Source organism: Pleurodeles waltl, chromosome 1_1, assembly GCF_031143425.1.
Source record: "Pleurodeles waltl isolate 20211129_DDA chromosome 1_1, aPleWal1.hap1.20221129, whole genome shotgun sequence".
NCBI classification, from domain to species: domain Eukaryota; kingdom Metazoa; phylum Chordata; class Amphibia; order Caudata; family Salamandridae; genus Pleurodeles; species Pleurodeles waltl.
Genome location: NC_090436.1, coordinates 31,001,608 through 31,026,664, shown reverse-complemented (window position 1 = coordinate 31,026,664; position 25,057 = coordinate 31,001,608). Strand labels below are relative to the sequence as shown.

At 46.4% G+C, this 25,057-nt stretch overlaps 1 protein-coding gene across 1 annotated transcript in view; it reads right to left on the bottom strand.

Annotated features, from left to right (window-relative positions):
* Positions 1–24,588, bottom strand: part of LOC138259173 (probable carboxypeptidase X1) — a 267,238-nt gene extending 242,650 nt beyond the window's left edge. The window contains exon 1 of the mRNA XM_069206773.1: positions 24,243–24,588. Within this exon, the coding sequence (XP_069062874.1) occupies positions 24,243–24,501 (259 nt within the window). The 5' untranslated portion in view covers positions 24,502–24,588. The remainder of the gene's footprint in view (positions 1–24,242) is intronic.
* Between the last annotated feature and the right edge of the window lie 469 nt (positions 24,589–25,057).

Here is a 25,057-nt window from a genome sequence, read left to right as displayed (position 1 = left end):
AGGCAAAACTACTCATGGGCAACCTGATAGGGAAAGGTGTCTCCCAAATATACAAAATGTTAATCAATAACTCCCCCGGGAACCTGAATCCCACCAGAATAAAATGGGAGTCATGGATAGGTGCCCTAGAGGAGTCGGAATGGAGGGAGGCCCTGATGGCGCCTAGTGAACTGGCAGTGTCGGCCGGACTCCGAACCATCCAATTTTACTAGCTACACAGAGCCTATTTATCACTATCTAGACTGTACCGGGCGGGCCTACGCCCCTCAGCTCAATGTCCACGGTGTGGGGGAGGCCTTGCCGACTTCTTTCATATGGTATGGTCCTGTAACGTGATACAAATATATTGGGGCCGGATATTCTGGGAGATCGAGGCCGCCCAGGGGCGGGAAATTCAGGGATCTGCCAAACTGGCCCTACTGGGGGTAATGGAGGAGATGGGAGGTCCACGAGCGAAGCGAGCCATGGCCGCTACGGCCATGTTGGTAGCCAAAAGAGATATTGCTGCCACCTGGATCTCTCCCGAGGGCCCATCAGTCCGAAAGTGGCAAAGGGGCGTGGACTGGTGCGCCAATCAAGAGAAAGTGGTGTACGAATCTAGAGGCTGCCCCCAGAAATTTGAGAAAATGTGGGGGGGATGGATGGTTGTATGATTATGAAACGGGGAAAGATAACAACATGAAAGTGGTAATGAAACTTATACTGAATGCTATGGTTGATCTATACTTAAGCTCAAATTGTCTACCGTGGTGGTGCCGACCTGCTTTACTTAAAGTTATTTTCTAGGCTTTATAAAACAAAAAAATGTGGTTTATCAAAAAAAAAAAAAATTTGAGGGCTTCCAATATGGTGAGAAACATTTAAAACGAACGGCATATGCAGATGACATACTTCTATATATTTTAAACCCTGAAATCTCAATACCATCTCTACTCCAGGAGATAGAAGACTTTTCTTTGATTTCAGGTTATAAGATAAATGCGGATAAAACTTAAATCCTCCCTCTTACAAAATTTTGTTTTAAATTACCGTTTGCTAATACTGGATTTCATTGGAATACGTCCAAGATTAAATATTTAGGTATTTGGTTTACCTCTTCCATTAAAAGGTCTATTGAACTAAATATCTATGATGCTTTAGAGAAAATAGATAGATCCCTTCTATTATGGAACCCTTTATTTTTATCTTGGTTGGGTCGTCTTGACTCGATCAAAATTATGATTTCTTCTATCATTTTATATATTCTATCTATGATTCCGGTCCCTCTTCCTGCTACTTTTTTCAAACAACTTGATTCAAGAGTGTCTAAATTACTTTGGAACAATAAGAAATCTAGAATTTCTTTTAGTCAACTTCGCCATCCTAAACTGGAAGGTGGTGCCAACTTTTCTGATTTTCGACTTTACCATAAATCTTTTACTTTGCGTCAAGCTTCTAGATGGATTGCCTTGTCGGGTTCCCTGTTTACCTCTTTATGGCTGGAAATTGAATGTTCTTTTCTTCTACCATTTTCTCCTCGTGAGGTGGTGTCCTTTTCTTATAATATTTCGCTCATCTCCTCCCCGCTTCTTAAACATACTTGTGCTCTTCTATGCTCTCATTGTTTATCTCCATCTGTCACTTGTTCCTCTTTTTTAAACTCCCCTCTTTGGCATAATCATCGTATAACTATCAATAAAAAAAAACTCTATTTTGGAAATCTTGGAGACAAAAAGTCATAGTTTGGGTCAAAGACTTATTTTCCAATGACACTCCACTTTCGTTCTCGCAATTCCAACTTCTTTTTAACTGTCCTAACTCCTTCATGCCTAAGTATCTTCTTCTTATTATTAATATTATCATTGATATTTTATTTTCGTTGCAAAATTCCCCTTCTTCTGCGGAGTTGCCGTCTTCTTTGGCTTCCTTTCTTACCTCTTTTCCTACGGCATCAAATATCTATAAACTTTTACATTCTCCTATTTTGACAACACCTACATCTAAAATTGAATATCGGTGGGGATTGGATTTGGGATGTACCTGGACTATTCCTTCTGGAACAGGATATGGGATAGGTCATATAAAATATCTAGATCAGCTTCTACTACACAATCATTGTTTTTTCTTTATCACAGACTTTATTTTACCCCCTCCACCATAAGTAAATTTTCCGTGTCTTGAACTTCATATTGTTGGTCATGTGACAGCCAAAAGGGAGATCTTATGCACATCCTTTTTGAATGACCACCCACTAGCTCTTTTTGGAGGAAAATTTGGCATCAGCTCACCACCATTTTTCATTTGCGAACCCAATTATCTCCCTCTGCGCTCTTCCTAGGCTGTTTATCTGATGATATTGCTTCAGACGATTATAACTTAAAGTAGTTAGATCTTATGTTAGCTTTAGCTTTTCAGCAAATTAACCTTAATTGGAAACATTCATCCAATATTTCCTATAAAGCTTGGTGGTATAATGTTTGCCACTACCATAGCTTGATACTGCATTTATCTCTTTATGCTGCCCCTCCATTAATAGAGATCTGTATTGGTTACCTTTGACTACTTATCTCAATGCTTCTGCTTGCAAACCTATTAATTATACACTATCTGAACACTTTAGGCCACCTCAGTTGGTTTGCTTTCTTTTAATTTTATTATATGCTTTTAATTATAGCTAATGCTCTCTAGTTTTTAATATACATTGTACCTCTTTTCATTTTTTTGTTCTTTTTCCTTTTATTGTTTCCCCTCACCCTTCTTTCCCTGTGTATCACCCCTTATATTTAAAGTGTTAAACAGCTTTTTTCAGTTACTTCCACATTATACCGTTGTCTTTGAGATTGACATTTGTATTGTTACTATGCGATTAATATGTATTTGATTTCAATAAAGCTGATTTACCTTAAGAAATGAGTGGAGTCAGCTCCTGCCTGTGGCTTCTGTGACAGTTTCTCAGGTCTTCTCACATTGTTTTCACAAGAAGACCCTAGCACTGCTCACTAATGAGTATGAGTTAGTTTCATTCTCAGTCACCTCTGCCATTTACCTTCATTTGTATTGGGGACAGTTGTATAATTAGGTGCAGCTCAGTGTAGATTTTAGCACAATGCGCCCCAACTCATTTAGGACGGAAACTCAGGTCTCTTGAAATTGCAGTTGTCTTGCATTATTTGTGATTCCATTTCGGTTACTTTACATTAATCGCAGGTTGGACTTCACAGGCTAGTGTTGTGGTTTTTACCCGGCTAAACAGATCAGACCCATTGCATGTGACATAACTTTTCTAACGAGCCAATCAGGCCTACACCCTTTATCATTGGCTCTTCACCATTAGCAACCGAGGCCTAATAAACTGAGCATATGCTTTCCTACAAGCTAACCATCATGTATACGGTCATAAAAGCAGAAATATGTGCACAACTAGAACTGCCAAGCAATGTACAACTCCTCCTAAGAGGATCTCACAAGGATTCTTGCAGTGAACATCTTCGGCCCGCATGGTTATTTCAGAGAGTGTCATAACAACACCTTTAGACGTCTCTTGGACTTAATGCATGATTTCGAAAACAAATAACTCAGTCCTACTGCTTTCATCATGATTTTTCATATTGTGCACATTAAACCTATTTTACCTGCCTTCGCTCTCAGTAGTGAAAAAAAATCACTAGTTTGTCACCTTAACAAACTGAGGTCTGTGTAATGCACGCAATCTGGCATGTATGAGTCACAGAGTAATACAAATACAAAATAACAAATAAATACAACATTATAGTTGGCAGAGTAATTTAGAAACCTTCTGGAAAAGGTCTAACAAGGATTACCACACTGGAAATCTGAAAGTCCAAGAGTTTTCTCAGAGAGTAAGCACCTGAAAACCTACTCTACAGCAGTAATCTTGGAGATTTCATTTAACTAAATATCAATCTACAGCGTCTACAACAAACCGCCATCAAATGCGGACCGGCTTTAATAAATGCTTTCCACAATAAATTGGCTACCTCTACTCTTTTGTGATAACCTTTCATAATAAACATATCAGACCTATTTAATCTCGTACAATAAATAACCTTTATATCATTGGCTTGTCACTGTAACTAACTCAGCTCTGCTGAATTCTACTTAACCCATTAAGTGCTCTGTTTGCTCAGTTCCTTTCTGGAAAGTTTTGGGGTGATCCGTCAAGCGGAAGCCAAGAAAAAGGGGGGATCTCAAAACACAAAATCCACATGTAATATCCACAGACATTTTTGGAACACGGTACAGACAAAACTACAGAACGGAATTACAAATCTGGCAGGAAGCTAGATCTTGGTCAAGAAAGCGTGCTTTTGGTGATTCAGTGTAGATCCGTGTAATTGTTTTTGAGAAATTAAGGTTAAAAAATATTTGTATATCTGGATGCTTGGGTTAGCGGGACTCTCGCAGGAGTCCTGCAAGCTGAACTCCAAAAAATAGAGTGTTCTGATTGGCTGAGGGAGCTTTTGTCCCTTAAGCCACCTTGTTCCCGCGGAGTGAGGGTCTTGTGGGAGAGAGCCTCCCATTCCACTGCAGACCATTGGGTGTCCACAACATGAAAACAAACTTTGAGGTGGCTGCTTCCTAGATCCTGCATGTTTCCCCTGAGGTCCACGGCCTGAGAGAAAAACACAACATCCTAAGCACTCTTAGGGAATAAAAGATTCAGTCAACTACATTGCTGAAATGAGTCACTGTAATGGTTTTTACACTCAGAAATCGGTCAGTGTTTTCCTTCACATAAAACTAGGGACATGAAAATCGGCCCGATCTGGGCTTGTTTGTCAAGGTTCCAGGAATTTATATCTGAATGGGCCAAGGGTGCGTTTGGGTGGGCCAATGTGTACCCAATTGTCAATAATTGTGGAGGTAATCTACAACCTGGGCTCTGGTGCCACTGCACCTGCTGCATCATTGGCAGGTACACCTCCGTCTGCACTTCCCCCCCCAAACCCCCACACCCCACTGCAGTTTGCCTCGGATATGAGCTCAGGTCGTCACTGGGCTGTTTTCTTTTCACAGGCATGACAGAGTTTAAAGCCCTGTCTGCAACTGTGGCTGAGGCCATGCAACTAGCTTTTTCTATCCCAGGTCGCATCACCCGGGCGCCCAATGTCTTCACTTCTCTGCCTAGCATATTGTGTTTAAAACAATAGTGTAACACAACAGAGTAATACGATAGTGTAAACACTAGAGCAACACGCCGAAGGCAATGATCTGTAAGAAAGAAAGCTCGGTTTGGGAGGCTCTCAGGTCTCAGGACTGGAAGTTGTATGTCTCTGACACATGAAGTCTCTCAGATCTCAGGAGAGGGAGGTTTATGTCTATGAGACATGGTCGTAGTTCTCAGGACTCGAAGGTTTATGTCTCTGAAGCATGGAATCTCTCATGTCTCAGGATTAGAAGGTGTAGGTCTCTAGGGATGGAGTCTCTTAGGGCCCAGATCTGGAAGGTTTACGTCTCTGAAGCATGGAGTCTCTCAGGTTTGATGCCAGTAAGGTTTGCATCTATGAGACAAGGTCACAAGCCTCGGGACTGGAATGTTTATGTCTCTGAGGCATGGAGTATCTCAGTTCTCAGGATTAGAAGGTGTAGGTCTCTAGGGATGGAGTCTCTTAGGGGCCAGATCTGGAAGGTTTACGTCTCTGAAGCATGGAGTCTCTCAGGTTTGATGCCAGTAAGGTTTGCATCTATGAGACAAGGTCACAAGCCTCAGGACTGGAATGTTTATGTCTCTGAGGCATGGAGTATCTCAGGTCTCAGGATTAGAAGGTGTAGGTCTGTAGGCATGGAGTCTCTTAGGGGCCAGATCTGGAAGGTTTACGCCTCTGAAGCATGGAGTCTCTCAGGTTTGAGACCAGGAAGGTTTGCATCTATAAGACATGGTCACAAGTCTCAGGACTGGAATGTTTATGTCTCTGAGGCAGGGAATCTCTCAGGTCTCAGGATTAGAAGGTGTACGTCTCTAGGCATGGCGTATTTAGGGCCCAGAGCTAGAAGGTTTACGTCTCTGAGACATGGAGTCTCTCTGGTTTCAGGACGTGAAGGTTTACTTACTTCTCTGAGGCATGCTGCCTCTCAGATCTTAGTGCTGGAGGGTTCACGTCAATGAGATATGCAGTCTTTCAAGATTAAGAACTGGAATGTTTATGTCTCTGAGACATGGTCTCGCGACTGGAAGATTTACGTCTCTGATGCATGAAGTCTCTGAAGCATGGAGTGTCTTAGCTGTCAGGGCTGGAAGGTTTAAGTCTCTGAGACGTAGTCTGAGGTTACAAGACTGGAAGGTTTACATCTCTTAGACGTAAAGTCACTCAGGTCTCAGGACGGGAAGGTTTACATCTCAGATATTTTGTCACTGAGGCATGGAGTCTCTCAGGATGGGAAGGTGTAAGTCTCTGAGATATAGTCTCAGGTAAGAGGACTGGAAGGTTTATGTTTCTGAAGCACACAGTCTCTCAGATCTCAGGACGGGAAGGTTTACGTCTCTGAGTTTATGTCTCTGAGGCATGGGATCTCTCAGGACAAGAAGGTTTATGTCTCTGAAGCATGTAGTCTCTGAGCTCTGAGGACTGGAAGGTTTCTGACACAGAGACATGGAGTCTTTAAGGTCTCAGGATTGGAAGGTTGACGTCTCTGAGGCATGGAGACTCTCAGGTCTCAGGATGGGAGGGTTTACGTCTCTGAGACATGGAGTCTCTCAGGACAGGATGGTTTACGTCTCTGATGCATGGAGACTCTCAGGTCTCGGGGCAGGAAGATTTCCATCTCTGAGTTTATGCCTCTGACGCATGGGATCTCTCGGACCTCAAGAAGGAAGCTTGGCATTTCTGAGTTTACGTCTCTGAGGTCACTCTCAGGTCTCAGGACGAGAATGTTTACGTCTTTGCACAATGTAGTTTCTCAGGTCTCAGGACTGGAAGGTTTACACCTCTGAGCTTATGTCTCTGAGGCATGGGATGTCTCAGGTCTCAGGACGGGAAGGTTTACATCTCTGAGGCATGGAGTCTCTCAGGTCCCAGGACGGGAAGGTTTATGTCTCTGAAACATGAAGTCTCTCAGGCCTCAAGACTGGAAGGTTTACGTGTATGAGGCATGGAATCTCTCAGGTGTCAGGACAAGAAGGTTTACGTCTCTGAGTTTACGTCTCTGAGGCATGGAGTCTCTCAGGTCTCAGGACAGGAAGCTTTACGCCTCTGAGTTTCCATCTCGGAGGCATGGGATCTCTCAGGACGGGAAGGTTTACATCTCTGATGCATGGAGTCTTTCGACTGAGTTTACGTCTCTGGGGTATGTAGTCTCTCAGGTCTCAGGACGAGACGTTTTACATCTCTGAGTTTACGTCTCTGACTCAGGAAGTCTCTCCGGTCTCAGGGCGGGGAGGTTTACATCTCTGAGATTACACCTCTGAGGCATGGGATCTCTCAGGTCTCACCACCTTACACGTCATCACCAGGAGGTTATGCACAGAAAGGTCATGGGTTGGTGCTTTATTACAGACCTGCTGCTGCAGAGTTCCCCTGGAGCACTGCTTAATATGAGCTGGTGGTTTCCGGTGTGGGGCACCGGCATGCATTTTTGAGGGCCAACACTTATTTTTAGGGTCGCACATGCGTACGCAGCGAGACGCTTTAGTGTTTAGAAAAGGGCTCGGAGCCCTGTCGACGTCACGTCAGTGTTTTTCATTGGTTCATGGGCTTGCCTAATATAATCTGCTTGCTTTCATTAGTCGAAGGAATGCACACGTCATGCCTTTTCCGTGGTTAGCCCTCCTCCAGCGCAGGGACCAAGTACTGTAAACATGCGAGGCCCGCTGTTTTCTGTCCGGCTCGTGGACTACTTTTTCTCTAATTTACGAGCGCGATCTCGCTTGGCAGAAGTCGAGCGCTTTACATAGTTAATTGCACTTTTTCAGGTTAGGTGCATAAATGCACTTTTGCCGATAGGTGAAAAGTCGGGTTAGGAGTTTACAACGCTATCAGCTCTAACATGAGCAAACGCGAGACCCGTTGTATTGCAAATGCTTGTTGAGGGGTGGCACTTATTTTTCTGCCTCAATCATTTACTGCTAGGAAAAGCCACATATGGGAAAGACGGGGCAAGAGAAAAACGAAAAAGCGCCTCAAAGGGAGAAAGCAGAAAGCTGCAAGAGTGAGCTGAAGGGGCAGGAATGGCTGTAAATGGATTAAAGAGGCCCGAGATGGCTTCAGGATTACGCTGCCTCAGCTCTCAGTGCTCGCACATTTAAATGCAGCAGCCGCGTGATTCAGAGGTAGTTTTGGCAGGCACGTTTTTATTTACAAATTAAGCACTAGCATGGAGGAAGAAAACGCCCTTGGCTCTTTTAAACAATATAATATGCGGAGCCACGTTTAACGAGCCACGTTTAAAGTCTTCGATAAGAGAAGTCACAGTGTGCGCCGCAGCGGACACGGAGACCCCCAGGCGGAGAGGCGCCCCTTTCACTGAGGTCTAGGTGCAGATGTCCTTCCATCTGTGCGTGTGCTCATCCCACCGTAACGAATATATGAATTATAGAAACCTTTGATGACGTTTCAGCTAAATTCGTTCTTAGTTTGAAAGCATCGGGGGTTCAATCACACACTGCACAAGGGTCGGGGTGCGCAGATGTAACGCGATCGGATTACTGCTTAGTACACAAAGGTACTTCACTCATTCAGGACTTAACTCAAATCTCACTTGCATTTTTTGTTTGTTTTAAACTCAATAAATGTCATGAAAATGAAAGAAGGATTCCACTGACGTCTTCACCACAAACACCGAAACGCTGTTCTAAATCAGACTTGTCTTCATGGTCCTACATCTTAATTACTACATAATGGCAGGAGATTGCATGGCATGAGTGTGAGGATGATTGACGTCACCACTGCTAATGGCTGGATCTGTAGTGAAATCACCAATGACGTTGCCAGGAACAACAGTGACGCCACGGGTTTCCAGTCACCGGACCAAGGACTTTACTAGTGCTTTAAGAAGGAACCAGTGATATCACCAAGTGTTTAATGACAGTGACAGGACCGATTACGTCATCAAGAGTCGACAGGATTAGTGAAATCAGCAGTGACTGATGCAGGAGCCGTGGCATCACCAGTGCTAATGACAGGACCAGTAGTGACCTCCCCAGTGCCCAACACCGAAGCAGTGACATCACCAGTACTAGCGACAGGACCGATAGTGACCTCCCCAGTGTCCAACACCGAAGCAGTGACATCACCAGTACTAGCGACAGGACCAGTAGTAACCTCACCAGTGCCCAACACCAAAGCAGTGACATCACCAGTGCTAATGACAGGACCAGTAGTAACCTCACCAGTGCCCAACACCGAAGCAGTGACATCACCAGTACTAAAGAAGCAGTGACATCACCAGTGCTAGTGACAAGACCAGTAGTGACCTCACCAGTGCCCAACACCGAAGCAGTGACATCACCAGTGGTAATGACAGGACAAGCAGTGACCTCCCCAGTGCCCAACGTCGAAGCAGTGACATCACCAGTACTAGTGACAGGACCAGTAGTGACCTCACCAGTGCCCAGCACCGAGCCTGTGGCATCACCATTACTAATGAGGACCAGTAGTGACCACCCCAGTGCCCAACACCAAAGCAGTGACAGCACCAGTACTAGTGACAGGACCAGAAGTGACCTCACCAGTGCCCGACACCGAAGCAGTGACATCACCAGTACTACTGACAGGACCAGAAGTGACCTCACCAGTGCCCAACACCGAAGCAGTGACATCACCAGTACTAGCGACAGGACCAGTAGTGACCTCACCAGTGCCCAACACCGAAGCAGTGACATCACAAGTACTAGCGACAGGACCAGAAGTGACCTCACCAGTGCCCAACACCGAAGCAGTGACATCACCAGTACTAGCGACAGGACCAGTAGTGACCTCACCAGTGCCCAACGTCGAAGCAGTGACATCACCAGTACTAATGAATCAGTGACATCACCAGTGCTAGTGACAAGACCAGTAGTGACCTCACCAGTGCCCAACACGGAAGCAGTGACATCACCAGTGGTAATGACAGGACCAGCAGTGACCTCCCCAGTGCCCAACGCCGAAGCAGTGACATCACCATTACTAATGAGGACCAGTAGTGACCAAGCCAGTGCCCAACACTGAAGCAGTGACATCACCAGTACTAGTGACAGGACCAGAAGTGACCTCACCAGTGCCCAACACCGAAGCAGTGACATCACCAGTACTAGCGACAGGACCAGTAGTGACCTCACCAGTGCCCAACACCGAAGCAGTGACATCACCAGTACTAAAGAAGCAGTGACATCACCAGTGCTAGTGACAAGACCAGTAGTGATCTCACCAGTGCCCAACACCGAAGCAATGACATCACCAGTGGTAATGACAGGACAAGCAGTGACCTCCCCAGTGCCCAACGCCGAAGCAGTGACATCACCAGTACTAGTGACAGGACCAGTCTTGACCTCACCAGTGCCCAGCACCGAGCCTGTGGCATCACCATTACTAATGAGGACCAGTAGTGACCACCCCAGTGCCCAACACCGAAGCAGTGACATCACCAGTACGAATGTCACGACCAGTAGTGACCTCACCAGTGCCCAACACTGAAGCAGTGACATCACCAGTACTAGTGACGGACCAGTAGTGACCAACGGTGACATCACCAGTGCTAATGACAGGACACGTAGTGACCTCACAAATGCCCAAACCCCAGCTCGTGACATCAGTAGTGCACAACGAAAGGACTAGTGACATCACCAGTACTAATGACAGGACCCATAGTGACCTCACCAGTGCCCAACACCGAACCAGTGACATCACCAGTACTAATGACAGGACCAGTAGTGACCTCACCAGTGTCCAATATCAAACCAATGACATCACCAGTACTAGTGACAGGACCTGTAGTGACCTCACCAGTGCCCAATGCCGAAGCAGTGACATCACCAGTACTAGTGACAGGACCAGTAGTGACCTCCCCAGTGCCAAACGCCGAAGCAGTGACATCACCATTACTAATGACAGGACCAGTAGTGACCTCACCAGTGCCCAACACCGAACCAGTGACATCACCAGTACGAATGACAAGACCAGTAGTAACCTCACCAGTGCCGAATATGAAGCAGTGACATCACCAGTACTAGTGACAGGATCAGTAGTGACCTCACCAGTGCTGAACATGAAGCAGTGACATCACCAGTACTAGTGACGGGACCAGTAGTGACCTCACCAGTGCCCAACACGAAGCAGTGATATAACCAGTAGTGACAGGACCATCAGTGATCTCACCAGTGCCCAATACGAATCAGTGACATCACTAGTACTAATGACAGGACCAGTAGTGACCTCACTAGTGCTCAACACTGAACCATTGACATCACCAGTATTATTGACAGGACCAGTAGTGAGCTCTCCAGTGCCCAACACCGAAGCGGTGACATCAGCAGTGCACAACAGAAGGATTAGTGATATCACGAGTGCTAATGACAGGGTCAATGGTGTCATGAACACTTGTGGACAGTTTCAGTGACTCTGTCATTGGCATTGACAAGAGCCATGCCAGTGAATGGGGCATTGATGCATTAGTATTCTATGTCTCAGTGCCATCAGCTCTGCAAAATAACACTTGTCACATCACAAGTGTGCTTGATAGGAGGATTGGTACAACTAGTGCTCTGGGGCAGGACCAATGACACACAGCAGTGCTGAATGGAAGGAACTGTGACATCACTAATGCTCCAGGGCAGGACCAATGACACAGCAGTCCTGAATGGAAAGAACTGTGACATCACTAGTGCTCCAGGAAGGCTCAGTGCGATCAGCTGTGCAAAATAACAACACTTGTCACATCACGAGTGTCATTGACAGGAGGAGTGGTATCACTAGTGCTCTGGGGCAGGACCAATGACACACAGCAGTGCTGAATGGAAGGAACTGTGACATCACTAGTGCTCTGGGGCAGGTCCAATGACACAGTAGTGCTGAATGGAACAAACTGTGACATCACTAGTGCTCCGGGGCAGGACCAATGACACAGCAGTCCTGAATGGAAGGAACTGGGACATCACTAGTGCTCTGGGGCAGGACCAATGGCATGGCAGTCTTGAATAGAATGAACTGTGACATCACTGGTCCTCTTAGGTAGATCCAATGACACGGTAGTGCTCAATGGAAGGAACTGTGACATCACTAGTGCTCTGGGGCAGGACCAATGACACAGCAGTCCTGAATGGAAGGAACTGTGACATCACTAGTGCTTTGGGTCAGGACCAATGACACAAACCAGTGCTGAATGGAAGGAACTGTGACATCACTAGTGTTCCGGGGCAGGACCAATGGCACGCTAGACCTGAATGGAAGGAACTGTGACATCACTAGTGCTCCAGGAAGGCTCAGTGCACTCAGCTGTGCAAAATAACAACACTTGTCACATCACGAGTGTCATTGACAGGAGCATTGGTATCACTAGTGCTCTGGGGCAGGACCAATGATACACAGCAATGCTGAATGGAAGGAACTGTGACATCACTAGTGCTCCGGGGAAGGGCCAATGACACAGTAGTGCTGAATGGAACAAACTGTGACATCACTAGTGCTCCGGGGCAGGACCAATGACACAGTAGTCCTGAATGGAAGGAACTGTGACATCACTAGTGCTCTGAGGCAGGTCCAATGACACGGTAGTGCCCAATGGAACAAACTGTGACATCGCTAGTGCTCTGGGTCAGGACCAATAACACAAACCAGTGCTGAATGGAAGGAACTGTGACATCACTAGTGTTCCGGGGCAGGACCAATGACACGGTAGTCCTGAATGGAAGGAACTGTGACATCACTAGTGCTTTGGGTCAGGACCAATGACACAAACCAGTGCTGAATGGAAGGAACTGTGACATCACTAGTGTTCCGGGGCAGGACCAATGGCACGCTAGACCTGAATGGAAGGAACTGTGACATCACTAGTGCTCCAGGAAGGCTCAGTGCACTCAGCTGTGCAAAATAACAACACTTGTCACATCACGAGTGTCATTGACAGGAGGAGTGGTATCACTAGTGCTCTGGGGCAGGACCAATGACACACAGCAATGCTGAATGGAAGGAACTGTGACATCACTAGTGCTCTGGGGCAGGTCCAATGACACAGTAGTGTTGAATGGAACAAACTGTGACATCACTAGTGCTCCGGGGCAGGACCAATGACACAGTAGTCCTGAATGGAAGGAACTGTGACATCACTAGTGCTCTGAGGCAGGTCCAATGACACGGTAGTGCCGAATGGAACAAACTGTGACATCTCTAGTGCTCTGGGGCAAGACCAATGACACAGCAGTCCTGAATGGAAGGAACTGGGACATCACTAGTGCTCTGGGGCAGGACTGATGGCATGGCAGTCCTGAATAGAAGGAACTGTGACATCACTGGTGCTCTTAGGCAGGTCCAATGACACGGTAGTGCTCAATGGAGGGAACTGTGACATCACTAGTGCTCTGGGGCAGGACCAATGACACGGCAGTCCTGAATGGAAGGAACTGTGACATCAATAGTGCTCTGGGTCAGGACCAATGACACAAACCAGTGCTGAATGGAAGGAACTGTGACATCCCTAGTGTTCCGGGGCAGGACCAATGACACGGTAGTCCTGAATGGAAGGAACTGTGACATCACTAGTGCTCCGGGGCAGGACCAATGACACACTAGTGCTGAATGGAAGGAACTGTGACATCACTAGCTCTCTGGGGCAGGACCAATGACACGGTAGTCCTGAATGGAAGGAACTGTGACATCACTAGCTCTCTGGGGCAGGACAAATGACACGGCACTGCTGAATGGAAGGAGCTGTGATATAATTAGATATCACTGGGCAACTCATTTAGGGTCTGATTTAGAACTCAACGGATGGGTTGCTCTGTCACAACGGGGCCAGATGTTGTGTCCCTCAAATCTAAATTCCATTATGTCCTATGGGATTTAGATTTAGGCGGACGCGACGACCATCACTGTTGTGACGCAGTAACCCATCCGTCAACTTCTAAATGAGATCCTTAATCTCCCCATGCCTAACCGAAAATCAAAAATGAATGCGTCCTTGTGCAAGCTCACTGGTGCTCATATAAAGCGCTCCAATACCTGTGGGTCGAGTTTGCACAACATAAAACTGCCCAAAAAAACAAAGGAGTCCCTGATAGGATAATGACACTGGCAGTGCTAAATGGAAGGGACTGTGACATCACTATTGTAATGGGTCATTGGTTCCGGTCCAGTCGACCATCCTAGTTGCCTGACACAGGAAGGAGTCCACGACATCCTGTGGCCAGGCGTGTCCAATTCTATATAATAAAGGGGAGAAGACCGCACAGGGTCCTTCGTCCCAACTACAGTTCTGCGTGCGTGTGTCCTGTTCATTCCTTCCCCTGCCATGCACGTCAGCCTCGGCCCTGTCTAGGATGCTACAACTATAACATCAGTGACATCAGCAATATTCAGTGGCAGGATCAGTCAATCAATCAGTAGATTTATAGAGCGCTTCTTATCACCCGTGAGGATATCCAGGCACAGTGACTGACATACTTGAGTCATCAGTAATGTGCCAGGAAAAACACCCGCACTTTGTCAAAGGTACCCAAGTGCTGGGTCTCTACGCCCCTTCTTTGTAGATTGTCCATTCCTGGGCGCTTTCCACAGCAGGGGGCCCTACCCTATCACCACAGCCCAACAGCCTCCTCTCAGCTCACACTCCTGTGACCACATCCACTTGCAACTGACGTGTGTCCACTGATCACATGGGGTCCTGTGTACCTCTGCAGACTTCGACACTAGACCGAAGGTTCCTGGGACTCAGCTGCCTAACGCCCCCTCTCTGGGCTCCTGATTGCTTTATTCACCGTGATTTGGAGCAATTTCAGGTCACGCAGCACAACATCCCCATAAGACGTCATTTCCTGGGCAGCTAGTTCCTTCCTCTGTTCATCACTTCTCCCATCTATACAGTGACATCACACTGCGGAAAATCCCCTTGTTTACTCTCAGTCTTCACAATCCTTCCTCTGACTTTCAGGGGCATTTTAAAGATATTGGCGGCCCTGGGCCAAAAGTGATTTGGGGGGTCCCTGTTCAGAACAGCTTTAAAATTCGGATCTAATTTCAGCTCTTTGGCCAGGTCACTGACAGTGCAGAGATGCACTGATCCCAATTCTAAATATGCTTACATCTAATATTTAGGATGGTGACGTGTCTTTTCATTATTAATGCAGCAGCAGCTCACTGGTACTATTGAAAATAATCTTTGTGACCCCGCTCATTTTTCATTTGTGAGGTCCCGTTTTGATCTAAAGGAAACTTTGTTTATGGATGTTGCATAGTGTTGAAAAACAAACCTTTCTCTGCAAAGTGTCTTCTACACACTCTCATGCATCCCCACATTATAAATTACTAAAGGAAAACGGTATTTAAAACAACATTTTTATGAATTATTCAATGGCATCAGGGAAATATTCTCATCAGAACAGAATTGGCTCTCCCGGGGGTCTCCTGAAAGACGGGGGCCTTAAAGGGTCTCTGCTGACTGCCCCCTTAATCTGCAAATCAGTGGTGTTGTGGTCCTATTTGTTCACCCATTAAAATACAATATCACACACAGATCTTCGTTAAATACAGCCACCTCAGTCTGCCAGGACTGGGGAAAATATAGAAAAACTTGCAGTAAGCTGTTAGCGAAGTCAGCCAAGGGTTACGCCCTCTTCAGGCAGGATTCAGACCTGCAGCACACAACTGCACATGATTGCAGCCCTGGATGACACCACTGGACACGCATTCCTTGTTTCCAGACTGCAAGAAGCAAGCATTGGAGGTAAGAAGTGGGCATTGTAGGCAGATACTTGATTGGGTAGAGTCTTGTCCTCGTTTCCAGACCGCAAGAAGCAGGCATTGGGGGCAGATACTTGATTGGGTAGAGTCTTGTCCTCGTTTCCAGACTGCAAGAAGCGGGCATTGGAGGCAGATGTCTTGTCCTCGTTTCCAGACCGCAAGAAGCGGGCATTGGAGGCAGATACCTGATTGGGTAGAGTCTTGTCCTCGTCTCCAGACCGCAAGAAGCGGGCATTGGAGGCAGATACCTGATTGGGTAGAGTCTTGTCCTCCTCTCCAGACCGCAATTACCCGGCACTGGAGGCAGATAGTTGATTGGGTAGAGTCCTGTCCTCGTCTCCAGACCGCAAGAAGCGGGATTGGAGGCAGATGCTTGATTGGGTAGAGTCTTGTCCTTGTTTCCAGACCGCAAGAAGCGGGCATTGGAGGCAGATACTTGATTGGGTAGAGTCCTGTCCTCGTTTCCAGACCGCAAGAAGCTGGCATTGGAGGCAGATACTTGATTGGGTAGAGTCTTGTTCGCAAGAGGCCGGCATTGGAGGCAGATACTTGATTGGGTAGAGTCCTGTCCTCGTTTCCAGACCACAAGAAGCCGGCATTGGAGGCAGATACTTGACTGGGTAGAGTCTTGTCCTCGTTTCCAGACCGAAGAAGCCGGCATTGGAGGCAGATACTTTATTGGGTAGAGTCTTGTCCTCGTTTCCAGACCGCAAGAAGCCGGCATTTGAGGCAGATACTTGATTGGGTAGAGTCTTGTCCTCGTTTCCAGACCCCAAGAAGCCGGCATTGGAGGCAGATACTTGATTGGGTAGAGTCTTATCCTCGTTTCCAGACCACAAGAAGCCGGCATTGGAGGCAGATACTTGATTGGGTAGAATCTTGTCCTCGTTTCCAGACCACAATAAGCCAGCATTGGAGGCAGATACTTGACTGGGTAGAGTCTTGTCTTCATTTCCAGACCGCAAGAAGCCGGCATTGGAGGCAGATACCTGATTGGGTAGAGTATTGTCCTCGTTTCCAGACCGAAGAAGCCGGCATTGGAGGCATATACTTGATTGGGTAGAGTCTTGTCCTCGTTTCCAGACCGCAAGAAGCCGGCATTGGAGGCAGATACTTGATTGGGTAGAGTCTTGTCCTCGTTTCCAGACTGCAAGAAGCTGGAATTGGAGGCAGATACTTTATTGGGTAGAGTCTTGTCCTCGTTTCCAGACCGCAAGAAGTGGGCATCGGAGGCAGATACTTGATTGGGTAGAGTCTTGTCCGCAAGAAGTGGGCATTGGAGGCAGATACTTGATTGGGTAGAGTCTTGTCCTCGTTTCCAGACTGGTGCATCCAAATGCCATCATGGAGCAGGGGGGCAAGTTGTTTTTGACTAAGGCCACCAGTGACACATCAAAGGGTTCACCTTCTCCAATAGGCAAAGGTTTCTATGAGGGAATGATCTCCCGAGCAATCTTCCCACACAAAACATAAAACAATCACCATAGTAAGGATACATTTTCTTGTTCCTCAAGCAAACAATCCCTTTCCCAGGAAATTCTGTCTCTGTACCGTTCTCCATTGCCGGGCTCATCTTTGTTCTTGGATTAGATTCCAAAGCTGCTGGAGGTCAAGTTGCAATTTCTCCTTCATTTTCCGACCTCTGCAGAAGAGAAGTGCTTCAGTCAGGCCATGCTGGACAACACTAGGACGGGTCGGGTTCCCTCTGTGCCATTTCCCAAGGGTGGACCAGCTTCTCTGGGGTTGGTGACTTTGGTGGCTCTGACAGAAGCCACTCAATTCCTCATCTTCACAGGTTCCTTGGTGCCTAGAAAGATGTTATGGACCATGTTAACATCCCCTATTCATCTGGCACTATCAACATCACCACCCCTAGAGCTTGTCGCCGCGCTGTGCCCTGAGTCATTAATGGTGCCACCTTTGAAATCGGCTGAAATAATCCGTCTTGCGTAAGAGAAGGCCAGAACTTGCCTTGATGAACAACTTCTTCTAAGAGCACAGTAATTTCAAAAGCCATTTCCCCGTCTGATGGAGATTACGGCAACACCCAAGATGATGGATCCTAAACCATCATTCTACTTCCTCTATCTTATTCCACTGTTTGAAAAACAAAACGCCAGAGGTCTTGATGCATTTCCAGAAGGGAATAAACCTTACCCCTGTTGGAACCCGGCAGTGGGATCTCTCCCTTTAAAACCCCAGTCCGTAAAGCTGCAGAAGTTGACTTTGCCCACTGAGGTGTTAATGTCTCTTATTTTGGTGGAGATTATGCAGTCTTCTTCTTCAGAGGACAGGCCCTTGCTGCCATGTAACAAAGTCTGTTCTAGAACCTTTTTTGGCTGCCTGAGAAAATCACTTTTCGGGCTCAGCAATCCTCGTACTTGTTGCCAGATGCCATAGACCTGCTCTGAGCTACCTACATTTCATGTCCTCTCGCCCATCGCCATAGAGCCTGTTGGTACAGGCTTCATCCACAAAACTGAACCTGAATGCCTTTTTCACAGTGCCTTTGGACAGGAAGTCAAATCACTTGGATGCCCTGGGCCGGATGGTTTTTCCATCTGGCAGTCTCAGACTCCTTAGGTGAATGCTGCATGCCTTCCAGGCCATCACATTCATGTCTTACAGCAACTGATGGAACTGGCTGTCGCAAGCCTGGGACGTACAACAGGTAGACATGTTATGATTTGGTCAGTGATGGCTTGGCTACTTCAAAGCAGATTCTGAAGTAGGGCTAGGATTCCATGCACACCGTGGCCCGGTCGATGGGCACCACCATCACACTACGCCACCATATCTGGATGCGTTGAACTGGCTTTTCGGGATGTGTCCAGGCACCCTGGTGGATATTTCCTTTATTGAGAAGCTCAACCAAGCCCTCGAGCACTTCCAGAATGGCAGGGCTTTGGCCAGCTGATTGGACCATGCCTCATCTACTAGGCAGTTCCATCAGCAATGCAGAAAAATCTGGGGCTATTCCAGACCTCTGCACTCCCAGAAGAGACAAGCCTCTCAATCAGTCTGTAGAGATCAGAAAATGCACTGGTCCTTTCATGGTGGAAAATGGGACCTAACGACTGCTATCACCACCAGCAGCAAAAGATTGTGTCCCCTCCATCCTGTGCCTGCTCTTCTGTCTCAAGGCCTCTCTAACTCTATGCTTTACACCATCATCTTCCAGTGGGCGGGGTGGGGTCTTCATCATTTTCACCAACTGGGAGACAATCATGATGGGCCTTTGGCCAATCCTACTGATCTATAAACACTATTCCCTTACTTTTCGGTCCCTCCCTGCAAAGTGTCTTCCTGCCAGGGTGTGCTCTCTGAAGTATACAAAAAAAGTGATGGACGGATGCTTGAAATAATCTCACCACTGGTAATAACTCAGGCAGCATCCCAATCCATGGTTATTTTGCACACCATGCCACTTCCGTTTGGTCCCAACCATATACAAAACAGTCTTGCCCCTTCTCCAACAGGAACAGGCCAGCCCAGCAGTTGATGCCCTAGGCGATGTGTATGCCCAGACATGAGTCCTGTGGTGATTGTGCCAGAGGACGCAAGCTACACCATACTGGGGAGCCCAAGGTAGGACAAAACTGTTCTGGGGTTGCATTTTTGTGGTCCCTTTGGGAGGAATCCTCACCTGGCAGTTCAAGGTGGACTGCCCTCACGAGGAGCAGTTAGGTACTGATTTGCATAAGGCGGGCCTTAGTCTAGAGTGGCATGATCGGTAAAACATAATGGACCTGAATGCGGCCAAGCGGTTGCTAGTGGCTATGATTAATTCAAGTATTCCATCCATTGCCTTGTTGTTGTTATAGGGTGTGTTGTCTTGCACATAACTCAATTTTGGATGCAAAGATCCTTGATCTGCTGGACAAATGCATGGGGATCGCCCCCCTTTACGTTTTGGTCCCCAAGCAGGACAGAAGTCTGAGACCCACCATGGACTTTCACCTTCTGAACTTTCTCATCTGGCAGGACAAGCTCAAGATGCTGTGTTGTAAGCCAAATTAGATTTGCTGGTCTTGATCATAGCAGCTTGTTAGGTGCCCTGTATGCTCAGGACACCCACATCTCCCCTTGCATAGTTGTAACCCAAGGCTTGTTGTGGAGTCCCAGCACCTTTAGTTCAGTTTTCCCATTCAGCCTAACAATGGTGAATTATGTTTTCACAAAAGTGCTCACAGTTGTGGTGGCTTCACTGAGATGGTTGGGAGTCCATATATTTTCATGCTCGGACGACTGACTGGTGAAGGCAGAGTGTACAGAGCTGGTGAGGAAACATCTTCAGTGGACAAAGAGTCCTCCATGACCTGGGCTTTACCGTCAACACCTAAAGGTTGCACCTCACTCCAACATAAAGTTTGACCTTCAGGGTGTGGTGCTGGAGACAACACACATAAAGACTCATCGTTCTTCTCAGAACAGCATGGATATTTGGGAGATGATTCTGAGGTTCCTGAGACAAATGCATCTCCCGGAACTACAGGTCTTACATCTGCTTGGCCTCATGGCTTTGAGCATCTTGTTGGTTCCAAACATCACTGGCGATTGAGGGCCTTCCAATAGTGCTTGCGACAGCAATGGGTCCAACACCAAGGCAGCCTCCCTGCTCAGGCGCAGATCTTCCAGTTGGTCTATTCAGACCCGCACATGTTACTCAAACAAAACCACAGAAATTCAGCAGTTATAGTACGAGTTCTTTCAAGTAACTAAAACTCGCTCCCTAAGGTAACTATAACTCGCACCTTCACCATGCACAGTTAATCATTCCACATATTATATCATTGGTGACATATTCTTTGCAATCTTTAATATTCTCACTGCAACATTTGCAATACATTTATTGATGAGTCAACTGTGCATGGCGTGAGTTATAGTTACCTTAGGGTGTGAGTTTTAGTTACTTGAAAGAACTCTAACTATAACTGCTGAATTTCTACGGTTTTGTACGAGTTAATTCAGAACCCAACGATAACGTCCCTGAAACCTTTGTTTTTTCAGTGATATATATATATATATATATATATATATATACACAAATATATATATATATATATACATATATATATATTTTTTTTTCATATTGTTATCATTTTACGTAGTTCTAGTGTAAACTTTATGGTGCATTTCATGTTTCAGCTTTTGTTGCATTTCATTATTACAGCTTATGCCTCTACTAAGTGCTGTTTACTGTTCTCAATAACCTCAGACTTGAAAAAGGGAACTTGAACCATCACACCTTAAATTATTTATCTCATGAATTAATAGAATAGAGAAATGAACCAGTTTTGTTATTTTTGTCAATGCAGATGGCTTTAAAGATGCAAGCCAGGACCTATTGACTTTATCATTAATCATTTATATTTCAGTGGTAAATGGGTTATGACTGGATGTACATACATTTCATTGCTAAAAATAGCACCTGGTTCTGCCCGCCACACTGCTCAAGACCAGAGATTCAGTACTTACACTTAGATACAAGGTGACCTTGTATCCCTCCCCCCAATGAAAGACATAAGACCCCTCCCACACAACTCTTTAATTGGTGGTGGGCTCTATATCACTAATGGTCCCCAAGACATGGCTGGCAATGGACCAATAATAATCTGCTAGCTGGCTTTACAGAATTGTGTAATTTTAGGGTGAATGCTGTCTACCTACCTGGAAACATCCCAGGTTCCCTCTCTTTGTTTTACATAATGTTTGTGAAAAACAGATTTCTAGAGTTGTTTGAAACACACAGGGCCTGTTCCCCACACTTTCTCTCTGTCTCTGTATGTTTTAAACACTTGCCTGGAGCACAGAATAAACTCCAAAATTATAAAATTCAATAAATCTCCAACACTCATGTTCATACTTCAAGCCCTGAGGAAGTCTTATCTAAGGCCGAAACGTGTTGGCTGTTCATATAATATTCTGGCTGCGTACCTACCATATTGAGAGATCTATCATTATTTTACAGTGTGTACCATTTACATCATGTGATTGATCAAGATTTTTCTAAATGCTAATAAAACCTTTTGATCGTATAACTTAATATTGGAGATATAATGGGGTTATAATTTGTAATTCCTTCTGTTCTCCTGGCAAGTGTATAAAGCTTTGTTTGGTATTGTCCAAGGGCACCTGCCATAACTACACCTCTTTGCACCAGAGGTGTTGTCTGTTGTTGCACGCTTCTTTGAAGGATTTGCCACACTCTGTGGGGCTTTCAGTGCTGGGTGTAGGGCCCAAAGCTGCATTTTTAGAATAGTTTCTGTCTCTGGATGTCATTCTTAGTTTTTCTTTCTGAAAATTAAAAAAATGTAAAGTGCATCTCAGGCAGTGGAGAGGGTTTGGCAAGAGGTGTCCTGAGAAACAGAATTTGTCTTCACCCTACACGTACATAGGCATCACTCTTCAGTCCTGGGGACACTGGAAACTCTGCAAGTCCATGAACCATGAAGTTAACTTCAAAATCTGCGGCATTTACCAGAATATTGTATTGTATTGTAATAGTATTTATATAGCGCTTACTACCCCTGACGAGGCGTTGAATCGCTTTTCGGCGAGTAGCACACTACTCCAGAACCCAACAAGAATTAGTGGTGGATTAGTATAGGGAAATATGAGTACAGTTTTAGTATTATTATGAGTTAATTTGAGCCGTGGATATGAGAGTTTGTTAGTTAGATTGACTGGGGAGGGGTGGAGGAGGAAAGCTGCTTTCTGTCATCCACAGCAGGTGTGTGTTTACCATTCTCTTTACAACATACACTGTGGGCCTCCCACGTGTGACAGACAAATTCTCTTTCATAGAACACACTGACCAATGCATGGTCTGACCACGTCCGCCGATGAGGGAAGTAAGGTCTGGTGAACTGGAGTGTTTTGCCGAGGATCACACACCTTCCTCAAGTGGGAATTACAATGTAGGGCTCTTGATTCCAACATGGGTGGCTGAAGCGCTACATTTCATAATCTGTGCGTGGTAGCCACAGCCAAAGCTCATACAGCGTGCATTCTGGCCGGCTTTAGGGGGGTGCGACCGGTGCAGCCGCACAGGGCGCTGCCCCGGAAAAAAAAAAGAGGGGGGGGCGCTTGCAATACCTACAATTGAAAAGCACCTGCTGCAGAGTTCCTTGTAATCCAGCTTTCCGGCAGCAATAAAAATGCTAGAGAGAGAGATGAGTTTTGTTTTTGGCAGTGCTGACTCACCAGAAAGTAGCGCAGAGGGTTAATATATCTGCTGTAAAAAACAGATGTGTATTTTATGTGGACAGCTGAGTGGATTAGTAAAGTCAGCCTTTACCAGCTTTTTAAAACAGATGTATGTGAGCGAGGGTCTATGGAGGGGTGAGGGGCACTTTTGCGGATCATACTGAGGGAATCCTGAAGATGAGGTCATGGGGGTGGAGGGCATCAAAAAAAGATTGCGGCGACCGGGGAGTCACGAGTGCTAAAGCCGGCCCTGCGTGCATCCATTGTGAGCCAAAGTGTCCCCTCTGGCCAGCCATGGCTCTCTGCAGCCACCTGGAGCACTGAGGGACACCTGGCACCCACATCTCCAGAGCCGCCAGCGTAATGACGTGTGCATGCTTTTTATAACTTTATATCACTGTGAATGCTGCGGAACAAACTTCACTGAACTAGTTCCCCACACTTTTTGGAATTATAAATTGTAAATTGTATTTGTATAGCGTTTACTACACCTGATGAGGCGTCGTGTTTAGCTATAATCTGCGAACACAGGGTAGGTCCATAATCTAAAAAAACACTGTGTGCCCATAATGCGGAAGTGACTTTTTTTTATAATAATATCAATAGCATCTCACTATATAGCGCCTCCTTCAATTTTGCAGTTTCCAATCGCTATAATGTATTATTATCCCCCCGTGACGCGCGAGCTAGGGTTATCAGAGGACACCGAGGCAGCCTGGGACACTTGTTACAGCGGAGTGGGTTATGGGAGTTATAGTTTGCGTCTCCGGAATGGAACCGATTGGGGTTGAATATCAGATTACAGGGTCTGTAAAATGTCGTTAAAAAAATCTGTGCAATTAAGCCACGATTCAAATCAAACATATGGTCTAATAAATTAGTTGTTGTCTTGGATAGCGCTACGCGCAGCTTCTATGCACTTCAACAATATAGAACGTGTAAAAACTCATATTTAAATATGACGCAATCAATGCAACATCTGTAAAGTGACCCAATAGTGCCGTAAACCAGCACCATATTCGGATAATTAAATTTGAGAAAAGATGGCTTTTTTTGTCTTTTTAATCCAGAAACCATCTCTCCTGTGCATCCTCCGTGCACCGAACGCCAGGCAGTGCATTTGACAAGATGCTGGTCACAGCGCGCCCGGCTCCACACCCTTCTCACCTGGTCTGGCAGCCGTGGGCTTCGAGGCGCTGCTCTCCTGCTCAGCCTCCCCCACTCCCCTCCGGACCCCACCAGACACAAAGGACCGGTCCGTCCCGCTGGCCCGCTCGGTGCGCCAGGGCGCACTGGTGGCCCCTGCCGGCGCGGGTGAGCTGTGCGCGCTGCTGGTCCCATCTGTGGGTGCGGGGTCTGTGCCCACCGAGGGGGCCCAGGCAGAGCTGGAGAGCCCGGCTAGGAGGAGAAGGGACCACTGCATCATCCTGCCAGCTGCAGTCCAGGACTGAGTGAGCAGCCACAGCTGCCGAAACTATTACAGAGTCCCAGGATCAACCCAGAGCCCCCTCTCCTCCCACCCCAGCCCCTCACACCGCACACTGGGCTCGGAGAGACCACCCTCCGGAACCCCCGCTCCAGCCAGACGTGCGGCGCTACCGCATTCTCGCGAATAGAGGGACCGCTGAACTAAGCAGAATAAAACTTCGGAAAGAATTGTGCGTGCTGGCCAAGCACTTTCAAATATAAAGTTACCATGAGAAAATATCACTACTGACTGTGGCGGTATAGAGAGATACTTTCTTTATTGTGAAATAAACGCAAGCATATCCAGATGGTAATTTGCACAGAAACACAGAAACTAAAGAGGAGCAAAGAAAATATTTTAATATATACATCAATTCGGCCTCATATACCAACACAGAATAGCACTGTTTTTCTCACCCGCTCCCGGTGCCTGCAAATCGTTGTTTTGTATATTTACAAGCTGTGCTCGTGTAAATCGCACTAATGCCCCCAAAAGGGCCGAATTCGCGCTATAT